A 21,159-nucleotide genomic window follows, 5' to 3' on the forward strand; every position below is an offset into this window, starting at 1 on the left:
GAGGATGAACGAGTGGAATCTGGACTAGTGGAGAAAGTCATAGCAGCAGGAGATAAGATTGTAAAGGTCAGGTGGTGGGGTTTGATAGAGCAAATCTTGACTGTCAGTTGCAGGCACCTGGCATCTAATTAGCATGCAGGGATAGATTTTAGGCTCCGCAGGATGACAAGGCCACACAGTAGCTCAGAATGATTAATCAGGCAGCAGTCAGGGAAGGACATTTACGTCAGAATTATGTTTGCCCTGTCTTGTGTGAGTTCCTATTCAGATGTATTATTCGAAAAATAAATAAACCAGGTAGGCATCCAGCATGTTCATAAGCACAAATAATTCATTTCAGATTAGAAAGCAGCAGTTATTCTCCTGTGGTAAAACCTAAAGAGGAGGTAAAGATTGAAATTAAACACACAACAGACTTAACAGAGTGGGGAAATCCCAGGCTGACAGGAACACTCCTGTCTGGAGCTGAGCCAGTCCATTTCTTTGTGCGGCAGGTCACCGTGTAGGCCTCTGCCCTTCCAGCTCTTAGTTCCTGGTCAGAACCCTCCCAGATCCTTAATTGGCTCTTCTTGGGCATATGAATGTTGGAAGTCAAAACCCTCTATTTTCTGATTCAGGGGTTGATCCTAAAGTTAGTCTTTCATTTCTCTGTCCTCATCTACCCGTTCTTTAATTTCGTTCCTCAGTCTCTCCATACCTCCAACCTCCGTCTCAGATGTCAGATAGCATCCTCTAACCCAGCTGTGATCACCTCACTCCTCATCTTAAAAACTTCCAGTGGGTCCCTGTTGCCCCCTCCACCCAAATCCAAGCTCCTTAACTTGACTCGCAGGCTCTCTGTGTCCTGGCCCCTCTACCAGTCTGTCTGCCTCATCCCCAGTTACATTCTGGGCTTCAGCCATGTGCAGCCTCTCAACGTTTTGCAAATTCTTGTGTTCCTTAAACCCTTTTTCCCCTTTCATCAACTCTTGGCAATCAAACATATTAACCCTTCAAGGCCACTTGCCTTTCCCCCAAAAAGCACTCTCTGATCAACTTGGGCAATATTGGTTGCTTTTGCCCTTAACTTCCCCTAGCACAAAGTTTGGGGCAGTTCTAACATCTGCCTTATGTTACAACCATTCATGAAGGTGTCTCCCTTTCCCCTTGCCCGCTCACTAGGACAGAGCTGTCTGACTTGTTTCTGGCCCTCCAGCTCAGGGCTTGGCAAAAAGAGTGCCCAAATACAATGCTGGTGGAGAGGATCTGGGTTCTTGGGGAAGGGGCGATGGGAAGGAATGCTGCCAATGGAGCTTTGCTTAAGCACCCTCTACCCCCTACCTCCCTCCCTCTCCTGCCAAAATGCTTTCTAGAAACTTGTCTAGTGCCCTCAGGCTCCATGGGCCCTTATGTCCACAAAAACAGCTTTACACAGGCTGTCATCAGTGGAGTCCAGGCTACTGTGAGCAGCTCCGTCCAGATAAGGTCATCTGCGGTCCTTCCCGAGCAAGGGGTCAGTGACCTTCCTTTCTGTTCAGCTCACAACTCTCAGGCCCCTGCAGTCCTTTGTGCCTGTCTCTGCCACTCCCCTTCACACCCCCAGGCTGCAGCCACAGGCCAGCCGCTGCTGGTTCTCTTCCCAGAACTTTCACTTGCCTGTGTTCTTGTACAAGTCCCCAGACTGCGAACACTTAGTCCTTTGCGCTTCGAGGGCCCTGCCTGCTTCCTGACAAAGTCCTGTTCACCCTTCATTGCTCAGCTCACAGAGAGGATGTTTGCTGCTCTCCCTGACCGTGACCTCACTACCTGATGCTGCAGAGCTCCCCCACAGTGCTGTTTTTTGTGCCTTGTATGCACTTTACAGATTGGAAAGCTAGATTCTGGGTCCTGGAAGATTGGTTAAAAAATAGATCCCCAGCCCCAAGTCAGACCTACTACAAAATTTCCAGAGGGGTGGGGGGGGTGGGCAGTGGTCTCTCTCTGTCTAACACAAGTCCCAAGTGATTCTTCTCAGACAATTTTGGAAAACAACAGCTCTAAACTGATACCTTGACTCATAATAGTAACCTAAACTTTGAAAGTTTCAATTCCTGCAGGGCTCAGGAATGTGTGAGTGAATGAACCTGCAGCCCAGAGAGGAAACTGGAGTCCAATCCTAAGGAGAAATGATCAGGGCTTGAGACAGGGACATACCATGTGCTGTGAGTGTCCATAAGAGAACAAAAATGCACTAGCTGCAATCAGGGAAGGCTACCTGGAAGAGGTGACCCACAAAGCATGACTAAGGTTTAAACTAGTTGGGCTCCAGAAGAAGTGTGGGATGGGAAGGAGTCCCAGACTTCTCATTCTCCCTGACCTAGGTTCCTTTCCCCAAATTTGCCTTTGTTCCAAGCATACCTACAGGCAGAGCCTATGCCCCTCAGAAAGGTAACTCTCAGGTACTCAGAATATTTGCTGACCTCTGAGAGGGATCATGAGACACTTTACTTGGTATCTAAGTGACACACACACTTTTGAAATACAAATGAAGTTTTACCTAGCAAGGACTGAGTCAATAAAACATCAAACATTTGCACAATAGTCTTTGGGTTTTCCAAGTAGTTACGGGATAGTTATTCCCTCTGATTTCGTGTGCTCAGGGAAGTCCTGTGACCTGTTTCCTAGTGAGATAAGGCTGGGATGGCACCACCTCCACCATTTTTGAGAACAGAAGCACAATCTCATAATCCCACTCAGAGGTCAGTTGAGGAGTTGGTGCCTGGCACTTGGGAAAGGATCTGTGGACAGTGAGCTGCAGGGCAGAGGGGAGACTGGCCCTTTACCTAAGATTCTCTGATCATAAGACACCCAACGAGCTTGTCACAAATATAGGTTCCTGATGTCAACCAAGACCAGAGGAAGTGAAGTGAAGCAGGACCCTATGGGGTCCTCCCTGGTACAAATCCTTTCTTTGTCCTCCATTTCTTATTCATTCAGCCTCCTTGACCTTCCCTGCGCTCCAAAGGACAGGTTCAAACAGTTACTAATCAGGGAAGGGAGTGAATGCAGAAAGAAGGGAGGAACAGTCAAGAAATAGTAGTGCAGACTCAGGGCAGGGTCCTGGTTCCTCCTCAAGGAATATGCATAACTGTATCTTTGAGTTCTTTTGTAGGAACTAGGGCCCCACCCAGGTGGAGGACGGCAACTTCAGACAGAGCACAAGATTCCTGGAGCATTGCCCTGTAACCTCACGCTAAATTTTTTCTATAAAACCTTTTCTGTGAAAACCATCGGGAAGTTCAGGTCTTTTGAGCATGAGCCACCCATTCTCCTTGCTTGGCCCTGCAATAAACCTTTCTCTGCTTCAAACTCCGATGTTTCGGTTTGTTTGCCCTCACTGTGTGTTGGGAACACGAACTTTTGTTCGGTAACAGAAGGCCTTCAGAATTTGAGTCACATGTGAATCACATGATGAGGCAAAGAGGGAAGCACTGAACTAGATGTGGCACGTTGCAAGGTCAGCAGACCTGGGTTTGAGTCCTAGACCTGCCGCTTCCCAGTTGTGTACCTTGGGGGCAAAACCCTCCCCCTCTCAGAGACTCAATATCCCCGCCTCAGGATGAGGGGCCTTCCTGAGCCCACCTTCTGAGTCCCTGAGGGACTCTCCCCAGGATGCAGCTCTGGTGCGATGGAGACTGATTCTCATTCACATGGTGGATGTGGAGGAGGCAGCAGAGCTCAGGGAACAGGTCACCCTTCTCTCTTGCTCCTGGGGTGAAGGGACTCTATAGTTCCCTTAGATCCTGCTAACCTCTGGGTGGTGGCTCCCCTCTGGGGCATGAGGCAGAGAGGGGGAGTGCAGGGACCCCACCACTAAATCTAACTTCTGCTTTTCCTGGTGCTGCTGCACCTTCTAAGCCTCGGTTTCTCATCTGCACAGTGGGGCTCTCTTGGTGGGAGACTGGCGCATGCACAACGTGTAGGGCACACGCAGTAAGTCCCTTGTAATTGGAGACTTGTATCGTTGTTACATCACTTAACAAATACTTATTGAGCACCTGCTATGTGCCAGTCGCTTGCCTAGATCCCTGCTTGTGTGGAGGCCACATTCTAGAGGGTGGAGACAGACAGTGGACACGATACATGTTTAATATTTAAACAGTAAAGACACTGCATAGATTTGATGTTTAAACAATAAAGATAATACTAGGTTTAATATTGAAATAAACAAATGTAATTATCTAAATAGTAAATAAAACAGCTGCTTATTATTTAAATAATAGAGTATGATAACATTAACTTAAATAAATAAAGATGAGATGTCAGAAGATGCGGAGGTAAAGGATGGAGAAAACCGCTCTGGACTTCAGTCCCAAGAGGAACAGGATCTTGAGCGCTGATCCCTGTCACTATGTTTAGTAGGGCTGGGGCATTTTTAATTTGTAAAGTGGACGCCACTTTCACCTCCTACAGGAAGCCTTCTAGGAATGCCATACCCCTTTTCCTCTCACAGTCTGTGGTTGTATTGGCCCCTGTGTTTCCTATGAAAACTCGCCTTGTTCTCATCCTAGCTGACGCTAGCTGAAGGCTGACGAAAGCTAAGGTGTGCTAAGAACGTTCATCCAACACTGTGTGTAATTTTTGTAATGACACCATAAGGTCACTTCTTGTACCGTGTTATGGTGGAGATAATTTTTGTACCTTGCCCAGGTCACACAGCTGGAAATGATGGAGTTAGGATGTTAGCCTGGGCCACCTGGAGCCCCACCTCAAGGGGTGACAGCTATTTTTCTTCACACCTGCCTCATGCACTGCCTGGCCCCCAGCCCAGGACATCCCCCTCACAGGTGAAGAGGATAAGGGGCTTGCTCAGGGTGACACCAGGAGCTGGTGTCTGGTAGCTAAGGTGAACAATTATTCCTGTCTGCCCAGGACCATCCCAGTTTTGGCACTGAGAGCACTACATCCTGGAAAGCCCCTCAGACTGGGTCAGATTGGGACAATTGGTCACCTACAAGCAGAGCTCAGATAGCCTCTTGTCCTGCCCCCACAGCCCCCATGCCTGAGCTCAGGCTATTTTTGATGAAAGGAAAAGGCTTCACTCATGCCTCACGTTTTATGAAAAGTGTAAGTTGCTGCAGGTCCTCTAATGTAACCAAATGACTTTTCTTAGGGGGGCTCCCAGACCTGCAATGGAAAGTAAACTTGTCTGTCTGGAGGACAGGAATCTTTAAAGATGTATCTAGATTCAGACCCAGTAATGCCATCTCTATGAGTTCCTCCTTAAGGGAAAAACAGAAATATGGGTAGTGATTTCTGAACAAAGATATTTCTTGCAGAGCTGTTTGTACAAAAACTTGAATAAGCTAATGTAAAGTAGAATATCATGCAGCCAAGAAAAAGGTCATGTCATAGGAGATTTAATAACATGAAGGAAAAGCACATGACACTATTTTAAGTGGAAAATGGAGGTTATAGAACTATATAAGCACAACATGAACCCAATTTTGTTTTAAACAATGTATACAACCTAAGTGTCCTGCAGCAGATGAATGCATAAAGAAAATGTGAGGTGTATATAAACATATATACGCCCTGAATGAAATGTCATACAGCCACAAAAGAAGGAAATCGCACAGTTTTTGACAACATGAATGGACCTTGAGGACATTATGCTAAGTGAAGTGTCAGGCAGAGAAAGAAATACTGTGTGATCTCACTTACATGTGGAATCTGAAAAAAGCCAAACTCACAGAAACAGAGAGTAGAATGGTGGTTTCCAGGGACTGAGAGGTGAAGGGAAAAGGGGAGGTGCCGGTCAAACAGTACAAACTTCCAGTTACAAGATGAATAAATTTTGAGGATCTCATATTCAGCATGGTGACTGTAGCTAACCACACTTATCACATACTTGAAGGTTGCTAAGACATTAGCTCTTAAATGTTCTTACCACATATAAAAAATTGTAAATGTGGGAGGTGATGGATGTCTTAACTAACCTTATTGTGGTAATCATTTCACAACATATACGTGATCAAGTCATCACTTTGTAGACCTTAAACTTATACAATGTTAAATGTATAAGTTTATGATATTTTAATGGTATCTCAATACAGCTGGAAAAAATTATATATATGCATGAAAAAAAGGCTGAGGAAATACTTCAGAATAACAGTGCTTTTCTTTAAGGTAATTTTAATTTTCTTCTTTACATTTCCCTGAAATAAAAATTTCGTTCAGTAAGTAAACAGTAATTTTTACCATCAGAAAGTCAATAGGTAAAAGAAATACTGCATAAAACTGTTCTGTACTCAGCTGTTCTCATTCGGCCTGTCTTTCCTTCTCAGTCCGCCTGAGGTAACGGGGCCATAGAGTAGAAAGCAGTTAAGAGAGCCCTGGACTGGGAGTCAGAGGGAGCCTCCCAGGTCTTGCTTACACCAGCTCCTCTGCCTGCATGTGACGTCAGGCTCAGATAGCCGTTTCTCTGTCCCTTCCTCTGCTGTCTGTCCCTCTGCTACGGCACCCATCGTCCACCACGTTTACATGCAGCCCTCTCATTTCTCTTCAGTTTGTTTCCGCAGAGCGGCCTTCCCCACTCCCTGGGACTGTCTGCAATGCTGAAATGAACCACACGAGGGCGCCAGAACCACACTGGTGACATCCTGCTGTCCCTTCAAAGTTGTCCCCAAAAGCCGGAGATGATACCAGTCACCGCAGGTCTGAGATGCTGCCTCTCAGAGGGAGCAAGAGAGAGGGAACTGACTTGTAAACTCTGTCCTAGGAGAATCCCTACCCCTACCCCTGTCTTCCTAGAGCTGCTGTACTGACCAAGGCGGCCACCCTCAAGCATCAGAGGCAAGTGGAGGTGGACTTGCTGTGTGTCTTTGAGCAACCCCCTATCCCTCTCTGGACCTCAGTTTCTGGCCCGCACTTCTGGGTCTCTATGCAGAGATGCAGGGAGGCAGGCGTCAGGCTGACCACAACTTCCTGTCGACTAGTTGAAGGAGATGTTTTCTGTGCTCAGCTTCCTGCTCCAGGTCATCAGCTTGTCCCAGACCCTGTTTCATGCTCAGTGTTTGTTAAATTGAACCAAAACAGAAATTTAAATACTCCCCCAAACATAAAACAGACGTTAGAGGGGACCACCAGAGACATTTTCTCCTCTCTTTTCAGGAAATATTCCTGGTTGCAGAGCGCTGGGGTTGCCCTTGGCCCCTGGTCCTTGCTGGGCCCAGGAACATGCCAGGGCTTTGCCTTCCCTTGAACACGGGCCTCCCACAACAAGCCGTGTGTGTGTGTGTGTGTGTGTGTGTGTGTGTGTGTGTGTGTGTGTGTTTGTGTGTGTGTGTGGTGTGTGTGTGGTGTATGTATGTGTGGTGTGTGTGGTGTGTGTGGTGTCTGTGTGTGGTGTGTGGTGTCCGTGTGTGGTGTCCGTGTGTGGTGTGTGTGTTTATGTGTGTGTTTATGTGTGTGGTGTGTCTGTGTGTGTGTGTGTGTGGTGTATGGTGGGTTTGTGCAATGAGGGACTAAGGAGTTGGAGGTGTGGATTCTGGGTCACTGGAATATGGAATCAAAGCCTGAGACATTGGGGCAGCAGGCGAGGAAGGGGCCTGCTAAGAGATGGAGGCCACGTCCTCAGGAGTGAGGGATGAGAGAGGCAGTGAGCTCCTCCAGGGCAGGGTGAGGTCGGGCTCCACTCCAGAGTAGGCTCCCGGGCATGCTAGGGACCCTGTGCTTCCTCAGTGCTGAGCCGTGTGTGAGGGAGGGGCTTGGGCTGCAGACCCCCGGGCTCTCGCTGCCTTGGGCAGCATAAGCACAGGATGATGATGATGGTGTGAGGGCAAATGGGAGACTGCCCACCTTTCTCCAGAAAACAGGCCACCATCTCCCAGGCTTCAGGGAGACCAAGGGGATGAACACCCCTCCCCTCGCCCTGCTCTGCAATTCTCCCTCCACAGGAGGAAGCCCTTGGAGGCCCAGAGGACTTGCCCTCTCCTACCATGGCAGGCTGTGCTCCACCAGGCCTATTGGACCCCCGATGATCCCTGACCTGTTACCTCAGCCCAGAACACCAGCCGTCCAGGCTCCCTACTCATCCTCCAATTCCGCCCCCCCCCCCCGACATAGGGGCACCATAGCCCCTCTCTGTTACATCACTCGTAGTTGCCTGCTTTCCCCCCACACTGGAAACTTCTTGAGGGCAGGTGTTGGGTCCCATTTTCCTCTGCCTTCACTGGCCTGAGGACCAGTAGGCACTCAGCAAATGTTTGCTGAACAAATTAATTTGTTTTCATTTAACGAGCTCATTAAGGCTCTAGCTTCCTCCTAATTAGGAAGCAGGAAGGCTCCTTTTTTCCTGTAACAATCTACCTTTGGGGGATGATGGCAGATCTTCAGCTTCGGCAAGAAGAAGGCAATCAAACTAGATCCTGGGGCACACATTTGCATTTTAAAGAAATAGGACATGTGCGCTCAGTGAGGTACATTTAAACAAGACATTGGGATATTAAAAGCTTCACATTAAATATACATTATCATACAGCTTGTCACACAGAATTAGAGCTTTACAGGACACTTTTGAGGAGTAGGTGGTGGGCACAAGGCTTTTGGCCCTTGTGACACCGCAGCCCCGGGGAAGGGGGGAGGGGCGGAGGGCTGTCCATGCCCAGAGGACGCTGTGTGGGTCTCTGGGCTGTGCTGGCTCCCCTGGACAGCCTGCTCCATTTGTCTCTGCTGGTAACCAAGTCTGGAAGGTAGAGACAGTTTGCTGAATGACCATTTGATCCAGCCAGGACCCTTCACGAGCGTCGATGGGCTAACTCCAAGTGCCAGCGGACCTCATCTGTCACTTCTGCACGCACTGTCCCCGGGGCCTGTGAGAGCACATGGTAAGCCTGGCTGTCTGTCCCTGCTGGGCCCTTGGTCAAGTGGCATCAGCCACTTCCCTCAGAGTGTCTTGGAGAACCAGCCAGAGCTGGTGTTCCAAATCTTCAAAAGGCCACCTCTGGGTCCTGTGACTGTCAAGGGCTCCCCTGTAGATATGGTGCCCTTGCTCGAAGTTACATCAAGATTCCTCTCGGCTCATCCACCAGCCTCTGAGGGGAGGCAGCCCAGAGCCTCCTGGGAGGGCAGCACAGCTCAGCCTGACTGGCCCAGCCGCCCAGAGAGGAGCCGCCGCCTCACACTTTCTTTAGAAGGGCAGCTCTGTGAGCCTCTCTCCTGACAGGCAGGTGGGCCCTCTCTCCCCACAAAGCCTCCTTTCTTCTTGGGGCTGCCATCGTGTTCTGGGGGGCCTGCCCAGAAGGCCCTTGACTCTTCAGTGCTCAAGGACATTACCACTCAAGTGGTCGGGGCGTTACGGACAATAATGGAGCCAGCCATGGAAGGAAAGAAAGAAGGGAAAAACTCCAGCAGCTCTGTGGCTCTGAGCAACGACGGCAGCCTGTCAGGGGCTGAAGGCTGTGTTCTGAGACAAAATGCTAGAGAGAGATATTGTATGGCAGGAGCTTGTTTTTTTCCCTCAAAGAAATCCAGCTCATTTTTTTTTCTCCCCATTAATTGGCAGCAGATGAAAAAAAAAAAAAAAGTCAAAACAAAACCCAAACCAACGCCAGTAACCTGAATGTGAGTGTTTCTGAAAGGGAAAAGCTGTTTCAATTGTTAGATGTCCAAGAAAACATGAATACACGCTGACAGAGGAAACAGTCACAATTAGAGGAAGAAGAGGGAGAGGTTCATAAAATTAAGGAAAAAAATTTCTTTCAGCAGCTCCCATCCTGTAAGCTGGCTCCTCTGCCGGACTCAGTCCCAAAGGGGAGCTGGAGGTTGGGCCTCCCAGGGAAACTTTAGGAAGATGGAGGCGGGGAAAGGAGGGAGGCCCAGGAATCCCTTAAGAGAGCAAAGACAAGGCCAGAGGGCGAGGCAGTCTCGCTTATCCTCAGACCTCAGGCATTTGCTTCTGAGGAGAAATCTGCTCTGAAGATTGTCTACCAAGAAGGGTTGTGGGGCCCATGTACTGCCCCACCTGTGGCCTCAGGAAGAGCCCTGCAGGAACCTGGACTTGCTGGTGGAGGCCACCCCCGTCCCCTTGACAGGCTGCCTCCCACGTCCCCAGCCTCTAACTGGATCCTTGGGATCCAGTCTCCTTTGACACCTCTGTTTGGACAAGTGCCAACTCCTCACTCATTTTCCCATTCAGTAGGAAAAAAAAAAAAGAGGAAAGTGTGAATCACTCCAGGTCCTCTTGCCTCAAAGGATGTTTTGGAAAACACAAAACAGGTGAAAGGTCAGGACTGAGGCTTTGGCGACTAGACCCAGGCCACAGGCAGGAGGGGCTGGGTCCACCTGGACGGAGACAAGGACTTGGGAGGCTGAGCAAGAGCAAGAGGCGGGCTGGGCAGGAAGTGGTTGCCAAGGAAACAGCTTTTGCCGTAGCAGCCACCTAAAGGGGCTGGGCTTCTAGTGCTGCTCAGCCCTGGCAAGTCCTCTCCCGTCACTGGGCCTTCGCCTCCAATCTGAACAGTGGGCCTGAAGCATCTCTGAAGGCCTGGCCGTGCTGGTGATGTTCAGACTCGGTTCAGCCCCCTGGAGCTGGGGACGACGGTCACCAAACTTCCGTTCCACTCAGACCACTGGCAGGCAGCATGATGCGTGCTTGGTGAAGGCGTTGAAGCCTGTGCTGTGTCTGGGTCCCTCTCACCTCATTCAGTAGGTGGCAGCCATGCCTTCCTTGCTGCTGGGTGGGATGATTCTATTTCTTCCATCGAGTTTAACTGTGGTCTGGTGGGTGGGTCAGAGGGAAAGGAAGGGGAATTGAATAACAGCAAACTTACCAGGTGTCTGCCCTGACTCTGTGAGAAAGACCCCGTCTCCTGTCAAGGGCAGGGACAAGACAGAGGTGGAGTGTGGGGGTGGGGGTGGGGGTGTTTTTACCTGTGTGGAAGCAGTGCGGACGATTGAAGGCGCCACGTCCCTCGAGAGGTCAGGCTTTGCCTTCCCCCAGGAGCAGGGTGACAGTGAGGCCATGGAGAGCCAAAGCACTGGCCTTGGAGCCCATCAGTCTGGGCTCCAGAACCTCCTCTGCTTATGGGCTGTGTGACCTTGGACAAGTTACTTTCCCTCTCTGAGCCTCCCTTTCCCCACATGTTAAATGCCTTACAGGGTGGCAATGACCAAATAATGGGGAGAGCTCGTTATGAACCGTTGGGTACTGTGTTCCTGGGGGTTAACACAGACTTGCCATCCCTGGGCTGCTACAGGCAGAAGGGAGAGCGTGGTTGCTGGGTCAACATTCAAGGCTACCATTGCTGGAGCCTGAGCCCCACTTCCTGCAGGCTGACTCTCAGGGGGCAAAGAAAACCCCTCTGCCCCACCGGCTGCCTCAGCCCTGCGCTGGGGGCTCTCCTCCCTCCCACCCCAGAGCCTGTCATACCTACCGCGTGCGCCCAGGAGACACACCTTGTTCTGGGAATGAAACCAGCAGGTAAGCACTGCCCCCCTCAGAGACCCTTTGAGGTGTATTAAGAAAAGGGATAAGAATATATTAAATGACTATTTTATTTACACACACTATTCATAAATAATTGAATCCTCTTTCTGGCTGCACAATGATTCCTTGGAGATCTCCTAATTATTACACTGAGTGACTTAAAGTGGATGACTGGGCTTGCATCTGTGTGTGGCCGTGTTCTCCCAGGTATGTGCTCATACTCACAGACACAGACACAGACACAGACACACACACACACCCCTCCCCCCAGAGGGGAGGCTCAGCGCACCAGCATTTGGCTCCCAGCACTAAGGGGGCCCAGTGGGAAAGCGGTGCCTGTACACAGGTGTGAATTTGTGGACAGCTGGAGAACAAAGAGCCGCAACCCCGGGAGCTCCCGCCCCGCCCCTCCGAGCTGCTCTCCTTTGTTCATCCTGGAAGGCATCTCTTTGGATTTGCAAATATTTTAATTCACAGAAACTCGAGGAGGGGTGAGGGTGGGGACCAGGGTAGCATGATGGCCAGTCCTTCAGTCATTATCCAGGCCTTTTCCAGCCCCCGTAAGTGGCAACAGCATTCTAGAGACATGCAGTGGTGTGCTAGTACCATACACACGACACAAACTGGACACGGTGGCAACAGTGGCCGGGTGGGTCGGCGGGGCCACCAGCTCCTCCACGTCTGGGCCCTGTCACAGAGCATGACTCACAGGGTCCGCACAGCCACGGGGTAGAGGAGGGACAAGTGCTCGGCCCCTTTGATGGGCAGCTTTCTGGTGGTGTAGTAGTGGATGACTTCTGGGACACTGTCGAACGGGGGGCTGTTCTGACCCAGGACGTATTTCTCTTTGGTTTTGGCCAGTTTCATGTGCATGAAGCCCTGGTTGCTCCTGTGAACAAAGTGCAGAGATGATTAGGATCTGCTTAGGATGAGGAAGGGGGTCGGGGGGCTGTGGAACAGGAAAGCAATTCTCAGAGAGCCACTCAGTTCTGCTCTGAACCAGGATATGTCATGTATTCATATTCCTTACCCCAAAGAATTCTTCTGGCCAAATCCCTGCTAAGGTTCAAGGATTCCTCTGGGACAGAACAGATCCCAGCCAGGAACAGGGCCTGAGACCAGCTTAAATGTGGTTGCACTTAAGAGCTCCCCTAATCCCAGCAGTGCACCAGGAACCAGCAGCAAACACGGCTGCAGAAGAGTCTTCTGACCTTGAGAGCTTTGGGGGACTTCTTCAGGAAAACAGACACACCCCTAAACTTGGCCCCTCTTCCTATTACTGATGTAGACAAGAAATTACACCTTGCCTGGCAGGCACAGTGTTTAAGACCCCATGCCCTGACAAGTGGGCAGGGCAGGGGTCATCACCCCTGCTTTACAGATGAGGAAACAGAGGCTCCCCCTTCATCAGGATGGAACTGTCATTAGGAAGGGGATGCCTTGCCAAGGACTACAATTCCCAGCCTCCCTTGTAACCACTGTAGCCATGTGAGGGACTCGTTTTAGCCACTAGAATGTGGGGAGAATGTGGGCTTTCCCCCTCTACCCCTACTCAGGCACTCTCCTCTCTGTGCTTCCTTCCTCTCCAAGGCCCAGCCTGAGCATTTCCTTGGCCAGGAAGTCTTCCAGGCTCTAACAGGCAGGGCTCCTTTCTCCCTCTGACTGCACGGAGGACACGCCTCCATCAGCACATGCCTGAATGAGCTGAATGAATTGTGATTACTTATCCATTCTCTCAATTTCCCTGAGAGCTCCAGCACAGGGCCCAGGCTCTGTGCCCACCATGCCCGGTGTCTGCTGAAAAGGGCAGTAGGTGGGCTCCTCGGAGGTCAGAGCAGAGCCCTGTGCCAGTGACCCTCACAGCCTGCCAGCTGCACCAGCATGGTGGGTGGAGCGCTGCTTCTGCCTGGCCTTTAGCGGACCTCTCCCACCCCCACCCAGGACTCTGGTCACATCGGATGGCTAACACCTCCGTCCACCTGCCTTGCCCAGGCTGCCCTTTCCCTATCCATTCAGCTCCAAGCCTGGCCTTCTATGATTTTGCCACCACACCTGTGGATGGCTTGGCTTCCAAAAGCATGGTCCAATTTACTGGGTGTGTGTCACTGAGTGAGAGAACTGGGGCTCTGATCTCCTGTGCCTTCTCCAAAGCCCATCCCCACCCTGCGCGAGGCCGAGAGCTCCAATGTGGACATAGGTTTGCAGTTTTGCAGCCCCTCTGGGCTTTGGTTCTTCTTGCTTTAGCTACGCCCACGCCAGAACTCTCTTCCAGCCAGAACGGATTCCCCACGCTTACCAGTGCCTGCTCTATTAATGTGTCAATTTGGACTCTAGGATCATTTTCACATGGGCAGAGCAAATGCTTAATGAAGTGCAGGCACTGAGCAATACATCTGCTCATAATGTATTTAGAAGTGTCACCCTCAGCTTAAAGGAAATCGTTCAGAGAGCAATTATGTTTCAAGAGAGGATAATTCCTGTAAAGAACTGAAATTTAAATCAAGATTTTTTAAGGTTGACAATGTTCTAATTACAGAGCCTGTGGCAAGTTCTGCTCCACAGTGAAGGGTCATTTCACTGGAGAATTGCATCGACACATCTGAGAAGCAGGAGGCGCACTTGCTTAAGCCATTAGAAAGGAACTGATGAGAGCATTAAGTAGAAAAACTGAGCAACTCCATCTGAGCTAAGACTCTGCTACCCACCTTGTTGGAGAGATTGCAAATCTGAGCTGGCCAGGAAAGGACTGTGATTGCTGGAATAAAGCGTCGAAATTAGGTGGCTAAGGAAACCAGGAATAGTTACAAAGCTTTGTGCTCTTGGAGGCCACATGTTCAGCTTTGCCTGCAAAAGGGGTGTGTAGGTTGGGGAGCAGGGCTGGAACTGCAGGTGAACAATGCAAAAGAGTGTGTGTGTGTGTGTGTGTGTGTGCACACGCGCGTGGCCTTGGACATGTCCTGCCCTGCATGGGGTGATGTTTTGGGTTTTATGTACCACAGATTCACAGCTGGGAGAGCAAAGCCTAGGATGTGTTAGATCACAGCAACCAGCCTTGAGCTGGTCTGACCGCTGCAGCTCTGCAGGCACGGCAGGGGTGAAGTTGCAGGGGGAGCTGATGTAACTTCTAAGGTTAAGGAAAATAGCTCATATGGGTTAATGCAATATTTTCACACCAGCTGTTCTTAAAACATCCACTGAGGGATGAAGTGGGCAGGGATGGTGGCAACAGCTGCCAGATCAGAGATGGGAGCTGAAGCTCCTCTGTTCTCAGCTGAGGGCTCGGTACAGCCACCAGGTATAGAAACTCCACACTGACGCCTCCACCTCAGACACTGGTGCCAGCACTGACCTGTGGTCCCTCCTGACTCTCCAGGCCCAGTGTTTCTTCCCCTGACGCTGGTGTTCCAGTACATGCTAGTTTAAAACTCTGAGCTGGGCTGTGCCAAGGGGGCAGGTAGTCACAAAGTTCAGAGACCAAGACAGGACTCAGGCCTGTGACCCTCAAGTCCATGGCCTGACCATTCCCTGTAGAGGGAGAAAGGCCCAGGAGCCGGCCCTCACATTAGAGCCCCTGTAGGAATGGCCCTTCCCCTGGGCTCAAGCATTGCACCCTGAACCTCAGGGTGGTTCTCTGGACCTCAGGCTGTCCTTGGGCCATGCTGGGCCATCCCAGCCCCTACTGGATCCACGGGGAGGCTGACTGGATGGCCTCAGAGGGCACTTCTGGGTCTAAGGTCCTGGATCCTGTGTTTATAAACATAATTTGCTGCCCACTTGGTGAGGGCTTCTGCAGCCTCACCGCCCCCTCCACTGCTGCCCCAGGCCTCCAGTCCTGCTCTCACTGGGCATGGGCCCGGACGGCCTTCGGGGTTGATATTTCCTGGGCACTTCCTGTGAGCCAAGCCCTGTGCTGAGCACTGATGGGAGGTGGCTGCGCCAGGGTCACATAGCAGTCAGCGCCAGCGCTGCTGCTTCTCCTTGGCGAGCCTTTCCCAGAGCCCACGCTCCTGCCCTCAGCACTGTCCAGCTTCAGGAGTGGCTCTGACTTAGCCCTCAGTGCTCCATGTGAGGCCAGGCAGGGTGGTGGGCAAGAGGCACCAGACCCTGAGCAAGTGGCTCCTCGACTCTGGGCCTCAGTCCTACTCCACTGGGCTGATGGCAGGTCAGAGCAGCACAGGGGCCTGGAGTGATCGGGGATGGTGTGTCCTGACTAGCAGAGCCCCCTGCCACAGAGGCAGGGTGGTGACCTATCACACAGGGTTGGTGGGCCCTGCAAAGTGAGCAGGCTTTCTTTTTGAGACAGTCTGTCAAACCCCAACTCATGCAAAAGTCAGGTTCAAAGCCTTGCCAACATATACCCAAGAAGTGTGCTGTGGTGATACATCCTGATGGGTCACGAGGTCCCCACAAGTGAGATGCCACCTAACAACAGCTGAAGATTTACAAACAGCTGCCAGGGGTGGCTTTAACGACCCTCAGCTCTATGCAGAAGAAGATAGCCAGCCCAAGATAAAAATTCCCAGGGAGGAGGGTGGGTGCCTCAGACAACCAGCATGCACAAGGATGCCGTGGTGCCCTGGACAACGCTTCCGGAGCAAGAAAAAATCAGGGCACCATCTCATCTCACCCCACCCGCTATCGTGGGATACCCTGGAGGAAACTGAGGTCAGAGAGAGCAGCAAGGTGGGCTGTGGCTGCGGCCAGAATGCAGGACCCATGAGTGCAGGGTCAGGTAGGCTGGGTCCTGGCCCCTGCCACCTCCCCGTCATCATTTCTGGGAAAGCCCGAGTCCCTGGGGAGCTCAGACAGGCTGCCGCCACCTGCCAAGCTCCTGCGTCAGCCCCGTTTCCTTTGATAGGCCACCTTGCAAGAGCAAAGTCACAATTAGGGGTGTCTCCAGTGGGTGACCTGTCTAATGAGTCTTGTAAGGCTGGCGGAGGCTAGGGTGCTGGGGCTGTCAGATCACTCATTATCATCACAAAAAGCACCTCCTCATCACCAGGATTATCAAACGTGCCTGGCGCGCCGGGCCTAATAACAGGCCCCACCTCGTCTCATAATCATGGGCTTTAATAAAACATCACTCAGCCCGCAGCTGCCCGCCCGAGCAGGGTGCGAGGCCTCACCTCTCGCTTTTAGACCTAATTGCTTGATGCATATTTCATGAAGAATCCTGGGTGATAGTTATATTAAATCACTTCTTTTCATGATGAAATGACTTAAAAATACTTGCATATAATATTTATGCAGGAGAAGGCAAGGAAATTGCCCTTTGGGACTAGCATGTAGGACCTGGTTACCAGAATCCATACACAGAGGCGATCTCTGGTTCACCTCTGTTGAAAGGTGGTTGGGAGCTGCTCTCTTGACTGAGATGCCCCCAAACATTGTCTATCAGCTCAAAACTGTCCATGGCTCCCCAGTGCCACTGCAGAATGCATGCTCGAACCCCCTGTGCACCAGGCTGAGATGAGCCGTTGCCACGTGTTATCTCACTTAAGCCCACAGCAATGTTGCTCAGTTGCTTAGTGTAACTCTTGTTCTTTGCGGATGGGGAAACAGGCTGCAGGAGGCTGTGTGCTCTGTCCCATGGGACATGGTGCAGCTGGGATTTCACTGCATCGGACTGATTCTAAAGCCTGTGTTCTCTTAGCCTGTGGTGAGCATTCAAGGCCCTGAAACTATGACTGCAGCCTTATCTTCCCCTGCTTGGCCACCCAAGCAGATTGATCCTGGTGTCCAGGTGGGCCTTTAAACTCTTTCTGCCCTGCAGCTCTGTGAGCTGCTGAGGTCAGGAACCCTGTTCATCGTGACATTTCTCAACAGGCCAAGCCTTACTCCCCTCTGGGCCCTCAGCACATGCCTGGCACACAGCTGGGCACTCTGTCCTTCTGTCTGTCCATCCATCCATCCAGCAGTTACCTAGTGAGGGTCTGTCCTGAGCCAGAGGGACAAGGCTCCATGCATCCTCTTCTCTGGACAGCAAGCTCCTGAGGGCAGGCTGGTGGTCAATCCACCCTGTCCCCCAGTGTGGCCCAGCCAGGGTAGAAGCTGCCTCCTCCAAGGCCAGACACAGTGGCTGCTTTGTCTGGCAGCCCTGGTCCCAGAAAAAGCCTGCAGAGCAAGTTTCGTGAGGGGCAGAGCCATGGGGAGCATGCAGAGGGTCACCCCTTCAGAGGGTACAAAGGCACCTGCCTCTCAAATCAGAAAGAGAAAGCTTACCTGAGGGAAGCCACAGGGAAGAATGGGTCAAACCCCTCTCTTTCCCTGGGATTTGAAAATAAATCATTTCTGGGTCCACTGAGCCGACCAGTGCCCCTGCCCGGGCCTAGATAAAATGTGATATGTGATACAAGTTCTCTCTTAAAGCCCCGTCTTCCCGATGGCCCAGGCCCTGTCTGCTCTGGAGCCCAGCAGGTCTCTAAGTGGCTGTATCCCCTCTTCTTCTAGTAAGGTCATTTAAATTAAACAATTGAATCTTACATTTTGTAAGATTCCTGGGGAGATAGGGAAGAGCAGAGAAAGGAGGAGACTGTGCATTTGAAATGCTCTCAACAGTTGGTTGCAGGATGATTCTCAGGGGAGGGAGGTGTCACAGGTCCTCTGCTGTCTGTGAACATGACAATGGCCACCAGCGCTCACCCTCAGGGCCTCAGTGTACAGGCCCTGAGACCAGCAGGGGAGGGCATGAGACCAGCCCAACGGGTCCTTCTGTCCCCACAGGTGTGCACTCAAGTCAGGGTGGAGATGGACACGGGCATTTGTGCTGAATTAATGGGGGACAGGTGTGGTTCCTGGCCTGGCTCTGATGCTGATCTGCTGTGACCTTGGATGAGGGAGCCGGCCTGGAGGGTGACCATGGCAAGATACCTCCTGCCTCAGTGGCTACTTAGAGGCCTACAAAACAGGTACTTCCTGCCATAAGCCCACCCCATGGTTGGCAATGCTGCCTCTGCGAGCAAATGGCTCTGAACTGTCTGCTCTTTGATCTCCAGGGAGGTGGGATACAACAAACTTTCCTCACCATGCCTGTGAGCAAGGTGCCACCACTCCAGAAACAGTGTGAGTGCCTGCAGAGAAGCATGTTCTGAGGAGAGCCCTGAGCCTGAAGTGGGAGAGAAATACCCAGATCTCAAGTGATGGGGGCCCTCCAGGGAAAGGTACCTGGCTGACATCTCCTGAGGGCCTACTGCGTGCAGGCCAGCATCTGCACACGTTGTGAACTTTCAGCACAGGGCCTGGGAGCCAGGCACACAAACAGGAACATGATAGCCGCTGCTGCCCTTGGTCTGTAACTGGACCAACCTGTAGCTTCACAAAGAAGCTGGGAGGGCTGGCGCTCTCTGCAAGACATCCACTGCACACACAAGAACACCAGGGGCCAGAGGGAGAAACAACCTGCCTGGGTCGCAGTGAGACAACTCCAGGGCTTTCCGAGCCAGAGGACCAAGACGTGAGTCCTAGTTGTGTGACGGGTTCTCTAACTGTGTAAAGCATGGAGTGGGGGGCATGGAGGACCCTTCCAGCTGAGACATTCAAGGAATCGAGGGAGCTGGGGGAAGGGGCTTATGAGGTCACACACCACCCACTGCCTTCCGAAACAGCCTTCAGGGTGACAAGCCAAAGACATATGCACCAAGTTATAGCGAACAAACATCTAAATGTGAACACCGCTGAGCCCAACAACTTGATTTACAACCAAATAATTAGACTTCAATAAACGCATCGGCAGCGATTAGCCTCCCCGAGAAGCCTGGGCATTTCTCAAGCTCTAAGTTGGCGGCTCAGGGTGAGGGCCTTCAGTAAATCACGATGAAAAGCCATCTCCAGGCAGAAGGAGAGCTGGCAGACGCATCTTCTGGCAAACATGGAGAGGCAGGAGGCTTGTTTTGTGCCACACAATGCGGCAGGTAGGTCCAAATGAATTCATCTGGAGCAACTTTCTCAGTAGTATCAGACAGGAAGATTTTAATGATCAAGACTGACAGCTGAGGGAGTGAGCCTCCCATGACTGGGAGCGTGTAAATGGGAGGGTAATGACACATGGGGGTCAAGCTGGATGACTTTTGCAGTCCTTTTGGTTGGTGTTCCCATCAGTCCTCTGGCTCGGCTAAGTGCACATGGAAACTGCAAGGGAAGGGTGGAGGCAGGGGTGACATATGAGATGTTGTCAGAGCTTTAGGAAGGGAAAAAGGGTCTAGCATGCTTTTGCTTTTCCTTTTCCTTTTTACCTCTGATTGAGGACTATTCTAGGAATACAAAGACCCTTTGTGTTTGGAGCAGGTGGGGTTGGTGGTGGTTGCTGGACTGAAGGCAGATGCCTGGGTTCAAACTCTGATCCCACTGATGTCTTTGGCTGGGCAGGTCCCCACTCCCTGAGGCTCAGCAACCCCATCTGGAAAAGGAAGAGGGGGTCCTTCCAGTGCTGAAGCTCTCAAGCCAATGAGAGACATCACAGGGGTGTGGGGGCTGCGCCAGCATCAGCAGGAAGACCAAGGCAGGGCAAGATGGCCATCCTCACGCTGAGGAAAGGCAGTGAATCCCTGGGCTTGGGATGGCACAATGGCAAAAGCAGGCTTCTTAACACCTGTGCCAACAGGACGGACAGAGTGCATTCAGGCCTGGAGGGTCTCCTTCTACTAGGACAAGCCCTTCTCAGCCCATACTCTCCGTGGAGCACTGGCTCTCGACTGGGCCAAGTCTACCTCCCTCTGGGGGTATTTGGCAATGTGTGGAAACATGGGAGCTGCTGGCATCCATGGGCGGAGGTCAGGGATGCTGCGTAACAGCCTATGATACACAGGACAGTCCCCACAACACAGAATAATCCAGCCCCAAACTTCAATAGTCACCTCGTGCCTCAAATCCTTCATCTATGAAATGGGAATAACAAAAGTTCACCCTCACAGGAGTGGTAAGGGGTCAGTGAGAACATTGTGTGAATGAAGCATGAACACCTGATACATGTTAGTTGTGTGGCTCCTCACTTAAGGGCTTAAGACAGCCCAGAATTTGCCAGAAGGCTTGGCGGCAAAGGGCTTCAGGCTATTTCCAAGGACCAATCCCAGACTGCACCCCCAACCAGCAGGTGCAGGGGGAAGACACCACACCCGAAGGAAGGTCCAGAACAGGGACTGGGCAGATACTGGGCAAAGGCAGCTGTGGGGTGAGCACCAGCTGCCATAGAGAGGAACTTGAGGGGCATGATGGCTTCCTTAGGCAAAGGGGGAGCTGGAAACCTGGGGTCGACCCAGGTGAGGCTGGAGAGTGAGACGAGGGGAGCATGCCTGGGCGAGGAGGCAAGACAGCCCTGAAAGGTAAGTGCAGGGGTCCCCCACCTGCAGACCCGGGGGACTTAGACCCGGGTCTGAGTCCCGGCCTGCCACTTCTGAGTCGTGTCTCTCTCTAAGCCTCAACTCCTCCTCTGTGGGAAGGAGCTCTTACTGCCCATCCATAAGAGCTGACCCGAGGTCTGAACTGGATGGTGCATGAGAATGTTGGGCAGGTGCTGCGGCTCGGGGTTCAGATGTGGCTTGGTTTCTACTTGCCCTGCGGGAGCCTGCATACAAGTTGCTGCCCATCTGGTTTGTCTTGCTGGCTCCATGCTGCCCAGACTGAGTGCTGAGCGTGTCTCCCCATCTGCCTGGTCTGCGGTTCACGGTCACGTTGGCAGTAGCTCCACCTCCTCCAGCTGGGCAGCCCGCCTGGCTGGG

General features: G+C 51.7%; 1 protein-coding gene across 1 annotated transcript in view; it reads right to left on the bottom strand.

The window, feature by feature from the left end:
• Positions 1–11,894: 11,894 nt before the first annotated feature.
• The window catches only part of SHB (SH2 domain containing adaptor protein B), a 125,945-nt gene continuing 116,680 nt past the window's right edge, over positions 11,895–21,159 (bottom strand). Inside the window, exon 6 of the mRNA XM_006187784.3 lies at positions 11,895–12,335. Within this exon, the coding sequence (XP_006187846.3) occupies positions 12,152–12,335 (184 nt within the window). The 3' untranslated portion in view covers positions 11,895–12,151. The remainder of the gene's footprint in view (positions 12,336–21,159) is intronic.

Source organism: Camelus ferus, chromosome 4 (assembly GCF_009834535.1).
Source record: "Camelus ferus isolate YT-003-E chromosome 4, BCGSAC_Cfer_1.0, whole genome shotgun sequence".
NCBI classification, from domain to species: Eukaryota; Metazoa; Chordata; class Mammalia; order Artiodactyla; family Camelidae; genus Camelus; species Camelus ferus.